The following is a 23320-nucleotide window of genomic DNA, read 5'->3' on the forward strand; positions in this document are numbered from 1 at the left end:
TCTCTAATCTATTTTGAGTTTATTTTTGTATATGGTGTTAGGGAGTATTCTAATTTCATTCTTTTACATGTAGCTGTCCAGTTTTCTCAGCACCACTTATTGAAGAGACTGTCTTTTCTCCATTGTATATCTTTGCCTCCTTTGTCATAGATTAGTTGACCATAGGTGCGTGGGTTAATCTCTGGGCTTTCTATCTTGTTCCATTGATCTATGCTTCTGTTTTTGTGCCAGTACCATATTGTCTTGATTACTGTAGCTTTGTAGTATAGTCTGAGGTCAGGGAGTCTGATTGCTCCAGCTCCATTTTTTTCCTCAAGACTGCTTTGGCTATTCGGGGTCTTTTGTGTCTCCATACAAATTTTAAGGTGATTTGTTCTAGCTCCGTAAAAAATGCCATTGGTAATTTGATAGGGATTGCATTGAATCTGTAGATTGCTTTGGGTAGTATAGTCATTTTCACAATGTTGATTCTTCCAATCCAAGAACATGGTATATCTCTCCATCTGTTGGTATCATCTTTAATTTCTTTCATCAGTGTCTTATAGTTTTCTGCATACAGGTCTTTTGTCTCCCTAGGTCGGTTTATTCCTAGGTATTTTATTCTTTTTGTTGCAATGGTAAATGGGAGTGTTTCCATAATTTCTCTTTCAGATTTTTCATCATTAGTGTATAGGAATGCAAGAGATTTCTGTGCATTAATTTTGTATCCTGCAACTTTACCATATTCATTAATTAGCTCTAGCAGTTTTCTGGTGGCAGTTTTAGGATTCTCTATGTATAGTATCATGTCATCCGTAAACAGTGACAGTTTTACTTCTTCCTTTCCAATTTGTATTCCTTTTATTTCTTTTTCTTCTCTGATTGCCGTGGCTAGGACTTCCAGAACTATGTTGAATAATAGTGGTGAGAGTGGACATCCTTGTCTCATTCCTGATCTTAGAGGAAATGCTTTCAGTTTTTCACCATTGAGAATGATGTTTGCTGTGGGTTTGTCATATATGGCCTTTATTATGTTGAGGTAAGTTCCCTCTATGCCCACTTTCTGGAGGGTTTTTATCAGAAATGGGTGTTGAATTTTGTCAAAAGCTTTTTCTGCATCTATTGAGATGATCATATGGTTTTTATTCTTCAATTTGTTAATATGGTGTATCACACTGATTGATTTGCGTATATTGAAGAATCCTTGCATCCCTGGGATAAATCCCACTTGATCATGGTGTATGATCCTTTTAATGTGTTGTTGGATTCTGTTTGCTAGTATTTTGTTGAGGATTTTTGCATCTATATTCATCAGTGATATTGGTCTGTAATTTTCTTTTTTTGTAGTGTCTTTGTCTGGTTTTGGTATCAGGGTGATGGTGGCCTCATAGAATGAGTTTGGGAGTGTTCCTTCCTCTGCAATTTTTTGGAAGAGTTTGAGAAGGATGGGTGTTAGCTCTTCTCTAAATGTTTGATAGAATTCACGTGTGAAGCCATCTGGTCCTGGACTTTTGTTTTTTGGAAGATTTTTAATCACAGTTTCAATTTCATTACTTGTGATTGGTCTGTTCATATTTTCTGTTTCTTCCTGGTTCAGTCTTGGAAGGTTATACCATTCTAAGAATTTGTCCATTTCTTCCAGGTTGTCCATTTTATTGGCATAAAGTTGCTTGTAGTAGTCTCTTAGGATGCTTTGTATTTCTGCGATGTCTGTTGTAACTTCTCCTTTTTCATTTCTGATTTTATTGATTTGAGTCCTCTCCCTCTTTTTCTTGATGAGTCTGGCTAATGGCTTATCAATTTTGTTTATCTTCTCAAAGAACCAACTTTTAGTTTTATTGATCTTTGCTATTGTTTTCTTTGTTTCTATTTCATTTATTTCTGCTCTGATCTTTATGATTTCTTTCTTTCTGCTAACTTTGGGTTTTGTTTGTTCTTCTTTCTCTAGTTACTTTAGGTGTAAGTTTAGATTGTTTACTTGAGATTTTTCTTGTTTCTTGAGGTAGGCTTGTATGGCTATAAACTTCCCTCTTAGAACTGCTTTTGCTGCATCCCATAGGTTTTGGGTCGTCGTGTTTTCATTGTCATTTGTCTCTAGGTATTTTTTGATTTCCTCTTTGATTTCTTCAGTGATCTCTTGGTTATTTAGTAACGTATTGTTTAGCCTCCATGTGTTTGTGTTTTTTACGTTTTTTTCCCTGTAATTCAATTCTAATCTCATAGCGTTGTGGTCAGAAAAGATGCTTGATATGATTTCAATTTTCTTAAATTTACTGAGGCTTGATTTGTGACCCAAGATGTGATCTATCCTGGAGAATGTTCCGTGCGCACTTGAGAAGAACGTGTAATCTGCTGTTTTTGGATGGAATGTCCTATATATATCAGTTAAATCTATCTGGTCTATTGTGTCATTTAAAGCTTCTGTTTCCTTATTTATTTTCATTTTGGATGATCTGTCCATTGGTGTAAGTGAGGTGTTAAAGTCCCCCACTATTATTGTGTTACTGTCGATTTCCTCTTTTATAGCTGTTAGCAGTTGCCTTATGTATTGAGGTGCTCGTATGTTGGGTGCATATATATTTATAATTGTTATATCTTCTTCTTGGATTGATCCCTGGATCATTATGTAGTGTCCTTCCTTGTCTCTTGTAACATTCTTTATTTTAAAGTCTATTTTATCTGATATGAGTATAGCTACTCCAGCTTTCTTTTGATTTCCATTTGCATGGAATATCTTTTTCCATCCCCTCACTTTCAGTCTGTATGTGTCCCTAAGTGTAAAGTGGGTCTCTTGTAGACAGCATATATATGGGTCTTGTTTTTGTATCCATTCAGCCAGTCTATGTCTTTTGGTTGGGGCATTTAATCCATTCACGTTTAAGGTAATTATTATTATTTTTTTTTTTAAGTGACACATCTATATTTTATTTATAATTTACAATATAAAGTATAATTTAATAAGTATATAAAAGTTATAATTTTATATATAATTATAATTTATAATAATATGTGTGTGTATATCTTTTACTGAGAGTCAAAAATTTTTTTTTTTTTTTTTTTTTTTCACACACACACTGTATTTTATTTTTACAAGAGATAAATCGACTGACACCAAGCATTGTACATGGATGACCACAACAAAAGCAACAATGATTGCAATTACCAAACATGAAACACACTCATACTATGTCATAGTATTGACATTCAGTCCAGTAATCCTCCACTGTAACAGCTCCTTTACTTTGCAGTGAAAATTGATTTGTATATTCTTTGCCTCTGAGTCCTTGTGGAATTTTTTTTTTTTTTTTTTTTTTTTTTTTTTTTTAATTCAGACAGAAAGTCACAAAAATTATACTCATCCTCATCAGTTCACTCAGTCCCATGTAATTAATTTTTTTTTTTTCGTCTTGATCTTTTGTTAGCACTTTTATGAGTTCATCAGTTTTTCATTAGAGTTCTGAAAATGCTTATTCATTCAGTTCAGCAGTACAGTCCGTTACCAGAAACCTGTACTTGTCAGAGTCTTTTCCATGTATTTCTTGAAGATGAAACCCTTTTATAGGAACATATTTGCAAAATCATCAGAGTACACCCAGAACTGTCTGTAAATGACAAAAGACTTAACAATGACCACGGTTAAAGATTTGATGACAGTTCATAATAATGCAGTTGACAAGAAAATTAGTTATTTCTGAGATATACATTTTAAAGTAATAACTAGGATTATTACTTATAACATTATACCAGAACATATAAGATTTTTAGAAATTTCATGTAATGTCTGAAACATTTATATTAACATATTTCCATACATATTTCCATACAAGTACAAATATAAGATTTTTAGTAATTTCATGTAATGTCTGAAACATTTATATTAACATATTCCCATACATATTTCCATACAAATACAAATATGATTTTTAGAAATTTCATGTAATGTCTGAAACATTTATATTAACATATTTCCATACATATTTCCATACAAATACAAATATAAGATTTTTAGAAATTTCATGTAATGTCTGAAACATTTATATTAACATATTTCCATACAAATAACCCAATGAAAGTTTAGTATTAGTTGTTTTGTTTGTTTTTTTATACTGCAGGTTCTTATTAGGCATCAGTTTTATACACATCAGTGTATACATGTCAATCCCAATCGCCCAATTCAGCACACCACCATCCCCACCCCACCGCAGTTTTCCCCCCTTGGTGTCCATATGTCCATTCTCTACATCTGTGTCTCAACTTCTGCCCTGCAAACTGGCTCATCTGTACCATTTTTCTAGGTTCCGCATACATGCATTAATATACGATATTTGTTTTTCTCTTTCTGACTTACTTCACTCTGTATGACAGTCTCTAGATCCATCCACGTCTCAACAAATGACTCAATTTCGTTCCTTTTTATGGCTGAGTAATATTCCATTGTATATATGTACCACATCTTCTTTATCCATTCGTCTGTTGATGGGCATTTAGGTTGCTTCCATGACCTGGCTATTGTAAATAGTGCTGCAATGAACATTCGGGTGCATGTGTCTTTTTGAATTACGGTTTTCCCTGGGTATATGCCCAGTAGTGGGATTGCTGGGTCATATGGTAATTCTATTTTTAGTTTTTTAAGGAACCTCCATATTGTTCTCCATAGTGGCTGTATCAATTTACATTCCCACCAACAGTGCAAGAGGGTTCCCTTTTCACCACACCCTCTCCAGCATTTGTTGTTTGTAGATTTTCTGATGATGCCCATTCTAACAGGAGTGAGGTGATACCTCATTGTAGTTTTGATTTGCATTTCTCTAATAATTAGTGATGTTGAGCATCTTTTCATGTGCTTCGTGGCCATCTGTATGTCTTCTTTGGAGAAATGTCTATTTAGGTCTTCTGCCCATTTTTGGATTGGGGTGTTTGTTTCTTTGATATTGAGCTGAATGAGCTGTTTATATATTTTGGAGATTAATCCTTTGTCCGTTGATTCATTTGCAAATATTTTCTCCCATTCTGAGGGTTGTCTTTTCGTCTTGTTTATGGTTTCCTTTGCTGTGCAAAAGCTTTGAAGTTTCATTAGGTCCCACTTGTTTATTTTTGTTTTTATTTCCATTACTCTAGGAGGTGGATCAAAAAAGATCTTGCTGTGATTTATGTCAAAGAGTGTTCTTCCTATGTTTTCCTCTAAGAGTTTTATAGTGTCCAGTCTTATATTTAGGTCTCTAATCCATTTTGAGTTTATTTTTGTGTATGGTGTTAGGGAGTATTCTAATTTCATTCTTTTACATGTAGCTGTCCAGTTTTCCCAGCACCACTTATTGAAGAGACTGTCTTTTCTCCATTGTATATCTTTGCCTCCTTTGTCATAGATTAGTTGACCATAGGTGCGTGGGTTAATGTCTGGGCTTTCTATCTTGTTCCATTGATCTATGTTTCTGTTTTTGTGCCAGTACCATATTGTCTTGATTACTGTAGCTTTGTAGTATAGTCTGAAGTCAGGGAGTCTGATTCCTCCAGCTCCATTTTTTTGCCTCAAGACTGCTTTGCCTATTCGGGGTCTTTTGTGTCTCCATACAAATTTTAAGATGATTTGTTCTAGCTCAGTAAAAAATGCCATTGGTAATTTGATAGGGATTGCATTGAATCTGTAGATTGCTTTGGGTAGTATACTCATTTTCACAATGTTGATTCTTCCAATCCAAGAACATGGTATATCTCTCCATCGGTTGGTATCATCTTTAATTTCTTTCATCAGTGTCTTATAGTTTTCTGCATACAGGTCTTTTGTCTCCCTAGGTAGGTTTATTCCTAGGTATTTTATTCTTTTTGTTGCAATGGTAAATGGGAGTGTTTCCATAATTTCTCTTTCAGATTTTTCATCATTAGTGTATAGGAATGCAAGAGATTTCTGTGCATTAATTTTGTATCCTGCAACTTTACCATATTCATTAATTAGCTCTAGCAGTTTTCTGGTGGCAGTTTTAGGATTCTCTATGTATAGTATCATGTCATCCGCAAACAGTGACAGTTTTACTTCTTCTTTTCCAATTTGTATTCCTTTTATTTCTTTTTCTTCTCTGATTGCCGTGGCTAGGACTTCCAAAACTATGTTGAATAATAGTGGTGAGAGTGGACATCCTTGTCTCGTTCCTGATCTTAGAGGAAATGCTTTCAGTTTTTCACCATTGAGAATGATGTTTGCTGTGGGTTTGTCATATATGGCCTTTATTATGTTGAGGTAGCTTCCCTCTATGCCCACTTTCTGGAGAGTTTTTATCAGAAATGGGTGTTGAATTTTGTCAAAAGCTTTTTCTGCATCTATTGAGATGATCATATGGTTTTTATTCTTCAATTTGTTAATATGGTGTATCACATTGATTGATTTGCGTATATTGAAGAATCCTTGCATCCCTGGGATAAATCCCACTTGATCGTGGTGTATGATCCTTTTAATGTGTTGTTGGATTCTGTTTGCTAGTATTTTGTTGAGGATTTTTGCATCTATATTCATCAGTGATATTGGTCTGTAATTTTCTTTTTTTGTAGTGTCTTTGTCTGGTTTTGGTATCAGGGTGATGGTGGCCTCATAGAATGAGTTTGGGAGTGTTCCTTCCTCTGCAATTTTTTGGAAGAGTTTGAGAAGGATGGGTGTTAGCTCTTCTCTAAATGTTTGATAGAATTCACCTGTGAAGCCGTCTGGTCCTGGACTTTTGTTTGTTGGAAGATTTTTAATCACAGTTTCAATTTCATTACTTGTGATTGGTCTGTTCATATTTTCTATTTCTTCCTGGTTCAGTCTTGGAAGGTTATACCTTTCTAAGAATTTGTCCATTCCTTCCAGGTTGTCCATTTTATTGGCATAAAGTTGCTTGTAGTAGTCTCTTAGGATGCTTTGTATTTCTGCAGTGTCTGTTGTAACTTCTCCTTTTTCATTTCTGATTTTATTGATTTGAGTCCTCTCCCTCTTTTTCTTGATGAGCCTGGCTAATGGCTTATCAATTTTGTTTATCTTCTCAAAGAACCAACTTTTAGTTTTATTTATCTTTGCTATTGTTTTCTTTGTTTCTATTTCATTTATTTCTGCTCTGATCTTTATGATTTCTTTCCTTCTGCTAACTTTGGGTTTTGTTTGTTCTTCTTTCTCTAGTTTCTTTAAGTGTAAGGTTAGATTGTTTACTTGAGCTTTTTCTTGTTTCTTTAGGTAGGCTTGTATAGCTATAAACTTCCCTCTTAGAACTGCTTTTGCTGCATCCCATAGGTTTTGGGTCGTCGTGTTTTCATTGTCATTTGTCTCTAGGTATTTTTTGATTTCCTCTTTGATTTCTTCAGTGATCTCTTGGTTATTTAGTAACGTATTGTTTAGCCTCCATGTGTTTGTCCTTTTTACGTTTTTTTCCCTGTAATTCATTTCTAATCTCATAGCGTTGTGGTCAGAAAAGATGCTTGATATGATTTCAATTTTCTTAAATTTACTGAGGCTTGATTTGTGACCCAAGATGTGATCTATCTTGGAGAATGTTCCGTGCGCACTTGAGAAGAACGTGTAATCTGCTGTTTTTGGATGGAATGTCCGATATATATCAATTAAATCTATCTGGTCTATTGTGTCATTTAAAGCTTCTGTTTCCTTATTTATTTTCATTTTGGATGATCTGTCCATTGGTGTAAGTGAGGTGTTAAAGTCCCCCACTATTATTGTGTTCCTGTCGATTTCCTCTTTTATAGCTGTTAGCAGTTGCCTTATGTATTGAGGTGCTCCTATGTTGGGTGCATATATATTTATAATTGTTATATCTTCTTCTTGGATTGATCCCTGGATCATTATGTAGTGTCCTTCCTTGTCTCTTGTAACATTCTTTATTTTAAAGTCTATTTTATCTGATATGAGTATAGCTACTCCAGCTTTCTTTTGATTTCCATTTGCATGGAATATCTTTTTCCATCCCCTCACTTTCAGTCTGTATGTGTCCCTAGGTCTAAAGTGGGTCTCTTGTAGACAGCATATATATGGGTCTTGTTTTTGTATCCATTCAGCCAGTCTATGTCTTTTGGTTGGGGCATTTAATCCATTCACGTTTAAGGTAATAATCGATATGTATGTTCCTATGACCATTTTCTTAATTGTTTTGGGTTTGTTTTTGTAGGTCCTTTTCTTCTCTTGTGTTTCCCACTTAGAGAAGTTCCTTTAGCATTTGTTGTAGAGCTGTTTTGGTGGTGCTGAATTCTCTTAGCTTTTGCTTGTCTGTAAAGCTTTTGATTTCTCCATCAAATCTAAATGAGATCCTTGCCGGGTAGAGTAATCTTGGTTGTAGGTTCTTCTCTTTCATCACTTTAAGTATATCATGCCACTCCCTTCTGGCTTGCAGAGTTTCTGCTGAGAAATCAGCTGTTAACCTTATGGGAGTTCACTAGTATGTTATTTGTCGTTTTTCCCTTGCTGCTTTCAATAATTTTTCTTTGTCTTTAATTTTTGCCACTTTGATTACTATGTGTCTCGGCGTGTTTCTCCTTGGGTTTATTCTGTATGGGACTCTCTGCGCTTCCTGGACTTGGGTGGCTATTTCCTTTCCCATGTTAGGGAAGTTTCTGACTATAATCTCTTCAAATATTTTCTCTGGTCCTTTCTCTCTCTCTTCTCCTTCTGGGACCCCTATAATGCGAATGTTGTTGCGTTTAATGTTGTCCCAGAGGTCTCTTAGGCTGTCTTCATTTCTTTTCATTCTTTTTTCTTTAGTCTGTTCCACAGCAGTGAATTCCACCATTCTGTCTTCCAGGTCACTTATCCGTTCTTCTGCCTCAGTTATTCTGCTATTGATTCCTTCTAGTGTAGTTTTCATTTCAGTTATTGTATTGGTCATCTCTGTTTGTTTGTTCTTTAATTCTTCTAGGTCTTTGTTAATCATTTCTTGCGTCTTCTCGATCTTTGCCTCCATTCTTATTCCGAGGTCCTGGATCATCTTCACTATCATTATTCTGAATTCTTTTTCTGGAAGGTTGCCTATATCCACTTCATTTAGTTGTTTTTCTGGGGTTTTTTCTTGTTCCTTCATCTGGTACATAGCCCTCTGCCTTTTCATCTTCTCTATCTTTCTGTAACTGTGTTTTTTTTCAAGGCTCTACTTCTGAAATTACTTGAGCCTAATATCTCTCTATACATAATGTGGTAGAATTGCAACTGAAAAAGAAATTAATAACAGTATTTGGGGAGGCAGACAGCAGTAAAATAGCAAACTTTACATTGTGCTCTTATGCTGCCACATCTTTGAACATCTGTCAGGAGAACTCCAGGTAGCTAGGGGTAGAGGTGGGAGATCAACAAGAAAATTCTTAATAATCTTACCCTAGATTTGTTGTAGACTTGTTGGTAAAGAGATATGAATTACAAGTTTTACATGGCTGATTGTGACCAAAGCATTTTTTAAAATATTGCAAAACAGGCAAGATGAAAACAAGTGTCTCTTGCTGTGGTTATACCATTAGATTAAGCAGTAGGAAGCCAGTGGCTTAAGGACTCATGATAGTATTCATTTAAAATGCACACAGATCTCTTTGGTTACTAAATGACTACACAGTGGCAACACTGCAGTAGTCTAGTGCCAAACAGACTAACTGGGGATTCAGACTTGATTTTCCTTTTGGGTGTATTTTGTAAGTAGATTAGTAAAAGACTGAAAAGGCAGCTTTAAATTCTATTTGTTCATGCTTCCTTCATCCCACTCTTAAATCGATAGGCACTGGCTAGGCAAAGACAGTCTTATTATTTAACTACAAATTAGCATAGCCCTTCTTGTGGCAGCATTTGAAACAAACAGAACCAATTGGAAGGAATTTATATATCTGAATTTCTCTTTGCAGAAGTTGACTGGGTCACAAATTATAACCTGTTTAAAAAGACAAAATACACACCCACACAAGTGTTTATTCATTTAGAGACTTCAATTATGTGTAAGAATTTAGTCATAGAAATTATGAGCATCCATTTAGAAAGTTTCCAAGTTTATTTTGTAATACTGTACCTTTATTGTTCTAGTTCAATATGCTGTAATATTTGTGAGCACATTTTTCACAGCTGGACAATTATATTAAACTTTAATAAGTGTATCGTGCTTTCACTAAAACCATAGACTGCATGCAATATAGATGGATGTAGTATGCAGCATGTGTGCTGTCATTATTAAGCTTAGTCTAAGTGGCATCACTCATAGCAATAAGCGCTTGCTCTCTCTTCTAAGTTCCTTGCACTCTTGGCTTTGTCATTCACTTGACTCCTCTCACCTGACCACCTTAGCTTCATATTTAAATACCATGTTATAATTGAAATTTTTAATATATCTATGTCTAATCCCTCCCTCTAGATTGTAATTTTAGGAGGGAATCTGCTATTTTTCTTTAGACATTTTAAAGAACCTGATAAATTTCTTACACACTTAAGAGGCACCAAAGAAATATTGTTGAATAGCTATTAAATACAGTTTCGGACAATCATTTTAGATTTTAGTGCATCACAGTTGGAACCTCTGTTGATCTTCAATAAAGTGTTAGCTGAGAAAATGTGACAGGTTGATTATAAAACAAGACAAAACTCCATCTTGATTAAATGTGTTGTTGTAGCTCGGCACTTTCATGAAAAAGACTCTTGTTTTCTTGTTCAGTTTCTGTTCCAAATGATCAAAATTGACACATAGAGTCTTATAACATTCTCAAGGAAAGATTCATTTCTGTTCACTGTATGATGCTTATTAAGACAGGAAGTAGACTCAGGTCATTTGGAATGACTTTCAACAAAGGCTAAAATTAAGAGAGGCTTGTAGATAATCGGAAAACACACCTTCCCACTATTCAAACTTTTGAGGTAATTGCACTTGAGGTTATTGATATGCATCAGCTAGCTTTTCTTCTTCATGATTAGATATGAGCATTTCAGTGAATAAAAGAAAAAGTTGGGTTGATAAAAGGACCTGTGATCTGAAAGCTCTTCAATCCACTTGTGAGATATCATTAACAACAAAATAATAGAGGGAAAACTATATATCTTCTTTTAAACCACAAATCTTGATCCATGTCTGAATTCATTTCTGCTAGTTCATTAACACTTTTTTGTTGAATATGATAAACAAAAATAATAAAAGCTGTTTGTTCAACAATATAACTTCTTGTCCTTTGGGCCCTAGATTAAGAAGAAACAGCAAGATGTGCTTGGTTTCCTAGAAGCTAACAAAATAGGATTTGAAGAAAAAGATATTGCAGCCAATGAAGAGAATCGGAAGTGGATGAGAGAAAATGTACCTGAAAACAGTCGACCAGCCACAGGGTACCCCCTGCCACCTCAGATTTTCAATGAAAGCCAGTACCGTGGGGTAAGGAACCAATTAAAATTCTTGTTTTTTCAAAAATGGATTGCCTCAAACCCATCCTCTTTCTTTTACTCCCACCCCAAATCTACACACAGTCATTTCTCCTGTTCATCCTCTACATCCATCCTAGGCAGCTGGGGTATTTTACCTTCTACTAGAAGGCAAATGGATGAGTCATTCACCAAAAGATTATCTGTGAATGTATAAGTACAGACCAGAGCATTTATATTATTTCTAGTATGTCCATGAAGAAGCCACTGAAAAGAGGTGAGCTGTTTTACTTATTTAGATTAAAATTAGTTTAAAAAGAGGAATATCTTAGTTTCTGCTTCAAGGTAGTAAAACTTTTATTTAGATATTATTAATGAATTTTCTTAAAATTTTGAGTTAGCTAATTGAACTAATGTATGGATGAGGGAAACAAGAGTAGAGTTTTTACTTTGTGACTGGTGCTTTCAAGTTTGTCATCTTAGTTAGCCTTCATTTAAACCATGAAGTAGTTCCCTTCAATGTTCATTCACTGTGTATTTAAGTAACATTTGTAGCCTATGGCCATTCTAGATACCATGGCAAGTACAAGTATGTATAAAACAAAGCCTCTTTTCTTAAAGAGCTGATTGGGAGTGTTGTGTGGGTAGAATCAAACACACCTGAAACAGAGAGAGTGGTTATGAGGCCACATCCATGTGATGACATGGTACAGAAAGCATATGTAAGGGCTATAGGAATTTCCAGTAAAGAACTGTTTGCTTTGCTGTGTCCTCAGAATTAGCATAATTGAGGAACAAATGTTTTTAGAGCCAGCAATCCAAATCTTCTAACTCATGTGTTTATATGGGAGTGAGAAGGAGAACACCTAAGGGAGGGTATGGCAAAATTGAGAAGTCCATTAGCATAAAATATTTTCTCTGTGAATTGAATTTGTCACTTCTGAGGAGGGGCCAGAAGATTTCTTCTGCTGCTGCAAACAGGGCCAATGTGTAAAGACATACTGTGTAGATAAGGAAAAGACAATTAGGCTATTCATTTACATGGTGAAACCTCAGTGCCTCTATATTTGAAATTTCTGCAAATTGTTGACTCTCAGGGGCTGAAAGAGGCCTCAGAGGTCATCCAGTCCAATCTAAGCCAGCATATATTGTCTTAATCTCTCCTTTTTGAAGCAGGAATTTCAATTTGTTTGACTTTTAAAAAGAAACACATTTTGGGTTGTAAGGGTGATGTTTGAGAAGCCAAATTTACCTGGTTTATTTCTCCTTTGGAAGCCACACTACAAGGGAATGGAGTATGTTATGGAAAAAAAGGCAAGTATCACTGAGAAATGGGAAGATGAAAAGGAAGGTGCAGGAGGTGAGACACAACCAAACAAATATTTGTTAATGGAAAAGGAATCCATTTTCTTTTGAGTGCCTGCTGTGTGCCAGGCACTGAGTTAGGAGTCATAACAATAATTAAGATTTGTCCCTATACAGACGTTAGGGAGAAAAGTGTATAGCAACCATTCATAGAAAGCATATTATATGTCAGCTATTGTGCTACATACTTTATGTGTATTATATTAGTCAGTTCTCATACTAATCTCATGAGGTGTAGATATTGTTATTCCTGTTTCATAGATGAAGATATTGAGGCCTAGAAGAGGTTAACTAACTTCCTAAATCATACAATTAGTAAGTGATGCAGCTAGAATTTAAACCTAGATCTGTCTTATTCTGAAGTTCTTACTCTTTCTATTAAACCACTGCGTTGTTAATTTTCCTGTTTACTCAAAGATCCCATCTTTGTTCTTTTCTTGTTTCATTCTGTATTGTGGGAGGCTGACCTCAGCAAATTATATTTCCCAGTGTCCATTGCCAACTGGCTGCCTATTAGGTTTGGCCGATAATAGGAGGCACTGGTTGGATGAGTGGAGGGCAGGAGGAGAGGAAAAGCCAAGGTATCCCCCTTTTTCTGGAGGTGTCCATGACAGTGGCTACATCTCCTTTGTGGTACCAGCTCTGTAATACTACCTTCTCCACTTTTCCCTTCAGCGCTAGCTGTGGTAGCAGCTTCCTGCTATTTCTAGTCTCTGGGCTGCCTCACCGTCTCCTGTCTGCCTTTCAGCTCTTTAATCTTTTGTAAGTGGTTCTTCGTATTAAATTCCCTTGTTTAAACTATCTCAAGGTTTCTCAGCCTTGGCACTACTGATATGTTGGGTTTATGGGGGCTCCCCTGTGCATTGTAGGATGTTTAGCAGCATCCCTGGCTTCTATCCATGAGTGCTAGTAGCACCCTCCCAGTTGTGAAAAAACAAAAATGTTTCCAGATTTTGCCAGACGTCCCTGGGGGAAAATTACCTCCTTTTTAGAATCATTGAGCTATAGCTTAGGTTCTATTTCCAGATTAGGATGTGACTGAAATAATTACCCTGCCAACATAAATGAAGCTCTGCTATAGACGATACAAAATTTTTAAGGGTAATCTTTGTTCTGAAAGAGCTTATGCTGTGTATATGAAGAACTAAAGCACATTTTCATGAAATAATTAATATGATACAAATATATGGTAGAATACATTCTGGATTAATGTTATTGGAATCCCAAAGATGTAAATAAAGTATATTTTTCCTCAAGAGAATTCCTATAGAAGAAGCAGACTATGTTTTGTTTACTCTTGTATTCTTAGCACCAGGAACAGTGATTGGCATGTAGTAGGTGCTCAATACATATTTGCACAATAAATTAATTAATCCTGCTTAATTGAGAAGCTGATGTTCTTTTCTCTCAGAGCTACAAATCTGTTTGTGTGTGCTAAGTTCAGGGCCAACAAATAATGTACTGTGATCCCCAAACACCTGAAACAGAGATAACTAGATTACTCTACATAGTATTTCATGATCAGATTTCAATGTATTTGAAGACCTGCTTTCTTTCACATGAGTTTAAAGAATGACACAGACTGTTTTTATTGATTTGATGATAGTAAGAAATGTCTATTGTATAACTGTTAGGTTCTTTTAACTAGCATTTTGAGGTTACTTCCAAGTGGTTGAATATAGATATGATGTATATTGCTTCTTTACCTTGAGTAACTTATAGGTCATGTGTCTCAGTATGGATTTTGTATCAAGATCCAGTTAGTTTCACTTTTGAATAGTGAGTTCAAAGAGTATAAGAGGCTGGTCATAAATGCCTGTTGTTTATGATTTATTCCTTTGTCAACATCTAGGGTACACAAAAAGATGCTTTGAGACAACCCTTGAGGAGATCTCTGTGGCTCTAAACAATACTGGCTGTGTTAAAAGAGTCCCTAAATGAGAGAAATTCTGATGTTTCTTGAGGTAGGGGTCAAATTTAGGGTCATCAATGGCTTGAGAGGCCGTAAACTTTATACCTCCAGATCCTCCAAGTACCAGGAACTATATATGCTAGAAAAGAACCTTGTAGTTGGTGATCTGTTGGTGAGGCAATCTCTAGAGAAGCCAGCAAATTTTGAGAGCATTTTACCTCTAATAACTCAGCCAAAATGCCAAGCTTATCTCTGTGTTTTTGGGTTTTTTTAGAGAAATTTTTTTTTAATTTTTAATTTTTTAATTTTTTGGCCATGCCATGAGGCATTTGGGATCCCCGACCAGGGATAGAACCTGTGCCCCATCCATTGGAAGCGCAGAGTCTTAACCACTGGACTGCCAGGGAAGTCCCTCCCTGTGTGTTTTAAGTCAAACAAACTAAGGCCAGGTATAGACAATGGCTGTGTTTTCTAAGCATATTTCCTATTGATTATATGTCATAGTCAAATATAGGCAGTTCTGTTTGTTACTTTTGGAGCATGCATGGTGGTTTAGAGGATGACAGTGGGAAGCCCAACTGAATTTAGTCATGTGAAGCTTTTATTAGATCCCTGGATTGTTTACTCTTCCAGTCATATTTCATGAAAATCTCATACCCTTCCTCTGAACACAGCACAGATTTACTATTTTTATGACCATGGGATAGCTAAAATCTGGCCTTCTGTAGGTTCTGAGGGCATCTCTACCTTAATAAATAATGCAAGAGAAATAATGACAAACTGGAACAACAGCCTCCTCCCAAAAGTAAGCAACCTCTTACTGGCAAATAGTTGGCTGCTTTGGGCTATGGAGAAAGCTGCTTGCCCTGAGGCAGATTTAAGATCTATGCAGTATGAAATAAGTCCTTTTGCTATTTCTGTCTCACAGATCAGCATATCTTCTAACCCACATTAATTGGGATCCAATAAGCCTTGCCGCTTTACTACTCTTTCCAGAAGTCTAGCATTATTGAAGTCAGCTAGCCTGTTTGCCATCAAAGATATTGACCAGTCAGATAATTTTGAATTAATTTCCCCTTTTCTTTCCTTTGTTGGTTGCATATTGCTAATTCTTGTTGCCTTCTTTTATCAAGGACTATGATGCCTTCTTTGAAGCCAGAGAAAATAATGCAGTGTATGCCTTTTTAGGCTTGACAGCCCCACCTGGTTCAAAGGTATGGTTCATTTTTCCCCTTCTTTATAGGCCATTTTATTGCTGCTGGGTTTTTTTAATCAGTAAGATTTCCACTTTATTAAGTACTCAGATTAAGCCAGAGGCAGTGCAACATAGCTAAAAAGAAATGTCCCTGCTCCGCATGCACTTAATCCCTAGTAGGGCAGACAGATGTGCATAATTAAATACATAAAGTATGTGGATAGAAGGTAGGCCGAGTGACTTCCCTGTCAAGCTGCCCAAGGCAGCAAATTTCTCATTGACCCATTCGCAAATAAGTGGTTAACAATTTTAAAGATGCCATTATTCCAGTTGTCATGTATGGTATTACATGGACAGAAAGCATCTTAGTTCATAGTAATCTTCTTGTCAGTGTCTATTGTCCTTGTGTGACAGCAAATGCTAGAGTCACCTATTCAAATTAACTAAGAACATTTGAGTATCAAAACTTGTCACTAAATTGCTGGCTGAATTTGGAGCTTTTCCCCTGCCAACAACAAATTAATTTTTCAAGTGGTGGTGTTCCCAGGGAAGATCATACAAAGAAAAATATAAAAAATTAAGTCGCCTGTTTAAAAAAATGTCTCAAAGCTATGGACTTTAAATATACGTTTGCCTTTTGCCATATTTCTTCTCCACAAAGGCTGGTTTAATAAAAGTGTATGTCCCCTGCTCTATCATTTTACATTTTGCTCTCAGAAGCTAATTTTTGTTAAACAGATTCTTCAAACTCCAGCTCCTTCTCCAGTTTTGAGAGTCTGTGTTATTGTCTGTATTTTCACTAGAGACTGTTCAGAGGCATTGTTGTCTGAGTCACTATGAAATTCTGTTTTCTTGCCAAACTTTCTTTTCCCATGGATAAAATGTCTTATTTTAGGCTTTGTATAATTTAAGTTGTAGGAAATCTTAGGTAAGGCATTTTTCTTCAAACAAGTTAGTAAAACCCAAGTTAAGTCATTGATTTCAGTGCATATTAGAGGAAGTATAAAAGGAAGGATAGTCTGTTTTCTGTGACTGATGACTCCCTTTCCTTCAGTGAAAAGTAGGAGCCATTCATTCATTTATTCATTCAGTAAATATTTACTGAGTGTCAAACATTGACTTGATATTGATGGTAGGGCAAATATGGAGAATACAACATAATCTCTACCTTCAAAGTGTTTATAACCTAGTGAGGGACATGTATATGAATAATTATAAAACAAATATGTCTACAAATAATTATGATATAGTATGGTAAATTCTGTATGGTTGGTATGAATAAAGTACAGTAAGCATCCAAAGGAAATAATCATAAATTACTACTAAGGAGTTTGGGGAAGGTTCCACAGAGGAATTGGCATTTGAACTGTTAGGGATTCTAAAACACTGAAGTAACACTAGGCGTCTTTCACAGTGGCTGCAATAGGAACCACTGCATTGGGATGTACCTGCACCCAAAGGTATGTTCAGGGAGCAGAGTGTAATGCAGCATGAATTTACTATAGGACATATTAAATAAGGGAGATGCATTAGGAGGTAAGATTGGCTAGGTAGGATGGGGCCAGATTATGAATACTGTGCTAGATACTTTTGGCTTTATTCTCTAGGCATCTAGAAGCCATGGTAGGGAATGAGGGAAGACAATGATGTGATTATCTTTGTATTTTAAGATGTGATTTGATCTATGTCTCAAGAAAATAAATTTGGCAGATGTGTGGATTGTGAAACATTGGAGAAATGAGATATTAGAGACGGGCTGACACATTAGAGGGTACCTTAAGTGTCCAGAAAAGCAATGGTGAAGGCCTAAAGTGGGACTGCAGTTACAGAAAGGAAAAGATGGATTTAGGAGACACAGAAAAATCACTTGTGATAGGATTTGGCAAATTATGAGATGTTTACGTATGCAAAGAACTGGGAAGGATTGAAGCTATCTCTGAGGCTTCTAACCTGGGTGATAGGGAAATGAAGCAAAAGTCATGGAGGAAACAGAAAAGTGAGTGATCCAAGGGAGGAGTTAGTCTTGGAAAAGAGAGGACATGCAGTTTTCTTCTGAGACTGGATAGAATGAAGAGAGAAGGATAAAAATAGAAATTTTAATGTGTGGGGAGGTTAGGGAAGTTCACATTTGAAAATGTCTTATCTTTAGTATGAGGTAGGAAGAATGATCATCTGCTAGGAGTGATGGGAAATTTGAGAATTGAAAAGATCCATTTGCTGAAAATAAGCTAAAGAGTAGGCGAAGATCATGAATGGAAGGATGGCTGAGCAAGATGAAAGTCCCAATTGATGTTAGAGTTGATGAGCCCACAGTGGAGCCAGTCAGCTTGTTTACAGTGGGTTTTTTTTTTTCATCCTTGTTTAACCCTAGAAGTAGGAATAGAGTAAAAGAACAGCAGATGTTATCAAGTATTGAACTAGAGGGAGCTGATAGATCGGGATAAAGAAAAAAGGTCTGGAACTGACAGTGGAGTTGAAGGGTGGACTGGTAATAGGGATATTTTGAATGTTAGTATTTAATAGGTTTTTCCCAAGACTAAAAGTGATAAATTTGATATCAGAAGGATGATTTTTCTATCCTTCAGCTCAGCTTTCAGAGTTTTCCCCTTTAATTTAAAAGGACAATAAGTCTTCCAGAAAGAACTGGCTGAAAAGAAAGTATACGCAATAAGAAATACAACTAATTAACCCACATTGGAAAAGTGCATTCATAATAAGAAGAAATGTGATAAAATGAGATACAATATTCATCTGTGAAGTTAACAAAGATAAAACAAAGTGATAAGGCTCAGTGCTGAGAAGTGTGCATTAAAACATATTCTCTCATATATTACTGGTGATGATATAAATTGGTACTACTGTTTGAAAACCAAAATAGCAAATATATATCAGGGACCTCAAAAATGTTTATAGTTCTTCATCCAGTAATTTTACTGGGTATTAAGGCCTAATGAAATAATTCTATACATGGAAAAGTCTTTATGGATAAAAAAATAAATCAAAATGCTATTTATAATCTTAAAAAATTTGAAAACAAGTTAAATGTCTAAAAATAGGGTCAACAAAAATGATTTATCCACTGAGTGAACTCATGCTCTCATTAAAAAATGAGAGTTTGTGAAAAGATACATTATAATGAGCTACAGAATTGTTTTTACTGTGTAATTAACATTCTATTGATAATTACATTTAAAATCTATGTATAGGACAAAAAGAGACTGAAAGGAACCATAGCTAATAATATGAATGTTTTCCTTTTTTCTCCATTTCTTTATTTTCCAAATAATTAGAATACATTCTCTTTACATTTAAAAATTATTGAAAGCCAGTGCACTGGAAAGCTTGATATTTAAAAGTACCCAATGGCAAATATTTCCATAAGGCAAGGAATCCTCTGTAAGACAAATCATTTTTTTAATTCTTTTGTATATTAGATGCAGTTAAACATGTTATATAAATATTTGCTCTTTACTCTTCTATTAATACAGAAGATAATTTCATAGCACTAGCATTTCTTACATTGCAGTATAGTTGATAGTTTTGATATGGAATAAAATAACTGATATATTTTTACTAAAAAATAAAAATCCAGTGATGTTCATGTTGAGAGGAATACCACTCCTCTGGAAAAGCCGTGTTCACTAGTAGGTGAAGGTATAGAACATGCTGGTTAAAGAAGTGTTCTCATTGGCTTTGGTTAAACCACCTAGCTCTAGGGAGGGGCCATGAAAATCTGCTTCTGCTGTGAGATTTGAAGCATTCCTATTTCCACTAAGCCCATCCCATTTTATTGCATCTCCAAGAGAAACTGTATGTTAATAACACTTAGCTGTGGTGTTGGTCTTAGTGACTAGGCAGAAAGTGGAAAGGAAAACGGCAGGAAAGAAGTCTGGATACCTGCAATGGACTAAGCATTGAGCTACACAGTTCACATTCATCTCATTTTATCTTTACTCCATCCTTATGAGCTAGGTGTCCTCAATCCCATTTTACAGAGGAGGAAACTGATGCTTAGATAATTTAAGTAATTTGTCCAAGGCTACATAATAATTGAGTAGCAGATATGGAATTTGAACCCGGGATTATCTAACTCAAAACCAATGCATTTATAGAATGATGTATATAGTGGGAGTAGAGGGCGAGAACATATCATATGCCTGTTTCTAAAGCTCTCTGGTTGATTAAATAACTCATGATACTATAAATACTGGCTACTTACTTTTAGATAATAATAAAGCTTGTAGCACAATTTACATATTTGATGAATAAAACATAATTAGAAAAGTAAATAATTTAAATATGATGTATTCTTAAAGACAAATTACAAAGAAGTTTGAATTGCCTTTTGTTTTGGATTTTTGTGCTAGTAATTTCTTCCATTAAAAAGGATAAGTGAGAGCTAAGGAATTTATGACAAACTACAGCAAAGATCGATAAGTGTGACTTTAGGGAACTAAGCTGTCTCCAAAATACTAGTTACTCAGAGGCATTACGTGCTCATAAGAAGAAGGACTTCACATTAGCACATATTCACATTATTATACCACTGCTTCCCCACCTATATATACTATGCCACTGAGGGGTTTTATTTATTTTTATTTTTTATATTAATTTATTTATTTATTTTTGGCTGCGTTGGGTCTTCGTTTTGGTGCACGGGCTTCTCACTAAGGTGGCTTCTCTGATTGCAAAGCACGGGCTCTAAGCGTGCGGGCTTCAGTAGATGTGGCACGTGGGCTCAGTAGTTGTGGCTCGCGGGCTCCAGAGCGCAGGCTCAGTAGTTGTTGTGCACGGGCTTAGTTGCTCCGCGGCATGTGGGATCTTCCTGGACCAGGACTCGGACCCGTGTCCCCTGCATTAGCAGGCGGATTCTTAACCACTGAGCCACCAGGGACGCCCCATTGAGGGGTTTTAGTATAAAATTAATTGTGTTGTGTGAGGAAATTTTTGGAAGCTTGTTCTATAAAATGAAACAAAATACATAATGTGGGTCTAAGATATATTCATTAAGACAGCCAAACACCATGTTAGAAATTTCAAAAGAGCTTAGGGACGTTTGTTTTTGTTTTTTGACTAAGAGTTTTGGAAGGTGAGTCAGTAGTGTATTACATATGTTTTGTTAAGGATGTATTAAGAATGAATTACACTGTCCTCTGGTTTCCTTCTTTCTATCATTTCTACCTCTCTTTTTTTTGGTAAAAATATAGCATCTTTTTTTTTGTTTGTTTTTTCCCCTTCTTCTGGGGTTAGCATCAGAGGCTTATTTTGGAATATGCAGCTGCTGTCACTCCTCCTGAGACTGTCAAGTACTCAATTAGTGACAGATGTTAGAGTGACATTGTCTAGCATACATGATTTCTACAGCTCAAGTCTGAGGTTTCTTTCACCAGAGTCACTCTTGCCACCCATCCTTATTTCCAGAGCACAACTATAGGTCAGAGTTCCTATGCTAGAAGTACTCACCATCCATAGGAATAGAAAGGCAACCTTACCTCTTTGAGCCTACTGCCATGAAATTTAAAAGCAACAATATTTTAACAAATAACACATTTTCTAAGTAGCTTAATCCTTAAACAAAACTCACGTGACTGTAAACTGTAGGTGACAATGTTTTTGAACACTCAATTTTTGTGAAAAATCATTCAAAACGGAACTTAGCTACTTTTAAATAAAATGTCAACTATAATTGTAAATCACTTGCTTTTATGGAATTATAGACAGTCCTCTATGACATCTATTTCTAGGCAGAAGTTTCTATTTTTTAATTTTTCTATTAAGAATTTTTAAGCAGTCTTTTCTGGGGGCTATTTTTCTGATTTTGAATATTCTTAGCAATTTGAGGTAATATAGTCTAACCAAAATACACATGGATGCCTGCTTTGTGATATTTAAATCTGTTTTGTTTGTTTTTCATTTCAGGAAGCAGAAGCTCAGGCAAAGCAGCAAGCATGAACCTTAAACATTCTGCCTTAAGCATCCTGACAAAGGAGTCTCCACTGCTTTTTATAAAATAGCAAAATTATCTTGGCTTCAAAAGAAATAGGCTTGATGTTAAAATAATAGATAGTTGTTGTTTTCACATGCAAACAATCAAAATGAATACATAATTAAAATGTGAACATTATGATGAGGAGAATGGGAGATGAACTTAAAATTTTAAGTAGGTGTCATGGAATAGTATTGTTGTCTGCTAAGGCATTTTATGTACTTCAGTGATTTTAAAAAGCAAACACCTGTTCCCTTTTTTGATATTATTATTGCAGCTTAAGTATATCTGTAGCTCTACATTGAGTAACTTTAAAAGATGAGCGAGAAAGAAAGAATCTGTCTCTTGTTCCCAAATTGCCTCAATTTTAGTGAACAAAAATATGTACCTTTTTGATGTGAAATTATTGTGATTAAAAACTAGTTGCAGATAATGTTTATGATATGTCAGACATTGTAATTTCTGATGGTAATTATAACATTTCCATTCTTTTGTAGTTAAAACTTCTATGTACTGAACCACAGGTTTTCTAGGCTTCTAAATGTAGCCTTGCATTGCATGTTTCAGTGATCAGAACAGATGACCTCCCACCAAAATAAAGATGTATTCAGTTGACAAATTTCTTGCTTAACTACACAGCTATGATGCAATCATGTTACTAAGTTGCTTGCCCCAGTGAAATATGCATATGTATGTTATGGAAGTGGGATGGCAAATAAGTTAAAAATGGCATCCTTTTGCAAAGAGCTCAGACTTTTAATTAAATATTTTAAAATAGGTTGGAACTCATTTTTCTCCTTTTAAAACAACTTGTGATCACGAATGCCACTATCTCTCAGATATTTGACCTTTTTGTTTCAGCTTAGACATATATTGTATGAGTACATTAATCTAAGCAGAGAAAATCTTTTCTATGCCTCTATTCCAGTGAATAGCATAAGTATCAGATAAAAGGATCAATTTAAAAAATGTTAATTTTGAAAACTTCTAAGAAGACAAGAAACATTATGGCCTAAATCACCCAGAAGACACATATATTGTACTTTAGTTCCACATTACTATTGTACTTTAGTTCCACATTGCTAAAAGAAAACACCTTTTACTTTAAATTACTTTATTATATCATTTGATGTATGCAAGTCTGTGCTCTTTGCCAAAATCAACATACAATGAAGACATGGCTTTGTTTACTGAGATTCAAACATGATGCAATGCTTTAAAATAAACTCAGTACTGTCAGAAACATAATTTTTGTGTTTATGTTCGTGGAATTTCTAAATAGTGTAATAATAATTTTAGATGGGTAATATATTTTTTAGATGGTGGGGAAGGAGAAAAGATAAAATAATAGAAAGAAAACCATTTGAATAAACTTTCTAAATTTCCTATTTAGGACTCTGAATTTTGCAATACACACTAGAGTCAAACAACTACTCCATTGTTTTGTGTACAAAAATATGCTATGGAGAACTCTAAAGTAAACAAGGTATTTTGTAATAAATTCTGGAAAATGCTAAAACATTTTTCAATATTTTCTCCTGA

The 23320-nt window shown here is 35.2% G+C and overlaps 1 protein-coding gene across 1 annotated transcript in view; it reads left to right on the forward strand.

The window, feature by feature from the left end:
* SH3BGRL (SH3 domain binding glutamate rich protein like) overlaps positions 1-23026 on the forward strand; it is an 84591-nt gene extending 61565 nt beyond the window's left edge. Inside the window, exons 2-4 of the mRNA XM_059910240.1 lie at positions 11148-11333; positions 15731-15811; positions 21712-23026. Of these exons, the coding sequence (XP_059766223.1) occupies positions 11148-11333; positions 15731-15811; positions 21712-21744 (300 nt within the window). The 3' untranslated portion in view covers positions 21745-23026. The remainder of the gene's footprint in view (positions 1-11147; positions 11334-15730; positions 15812-21711) is intronic.
* Positions 23027-23320: the final 294 nt, after the last annotated feature.

This window comes from Balaenoptera ricei, chromosome X, assembly GCF_028023285.1.
Source record: "Balaenoptera ricei isolate mBalRic1 chromosome X, mBalRic1.hap2, whole genome shotgun sequence".
NCBI lineage: Eukaryota > Metazoa > Chordata > Mammalia > Artiodactyla > Balaenopteridae > Balaenoptera > Balaenoptera ricei.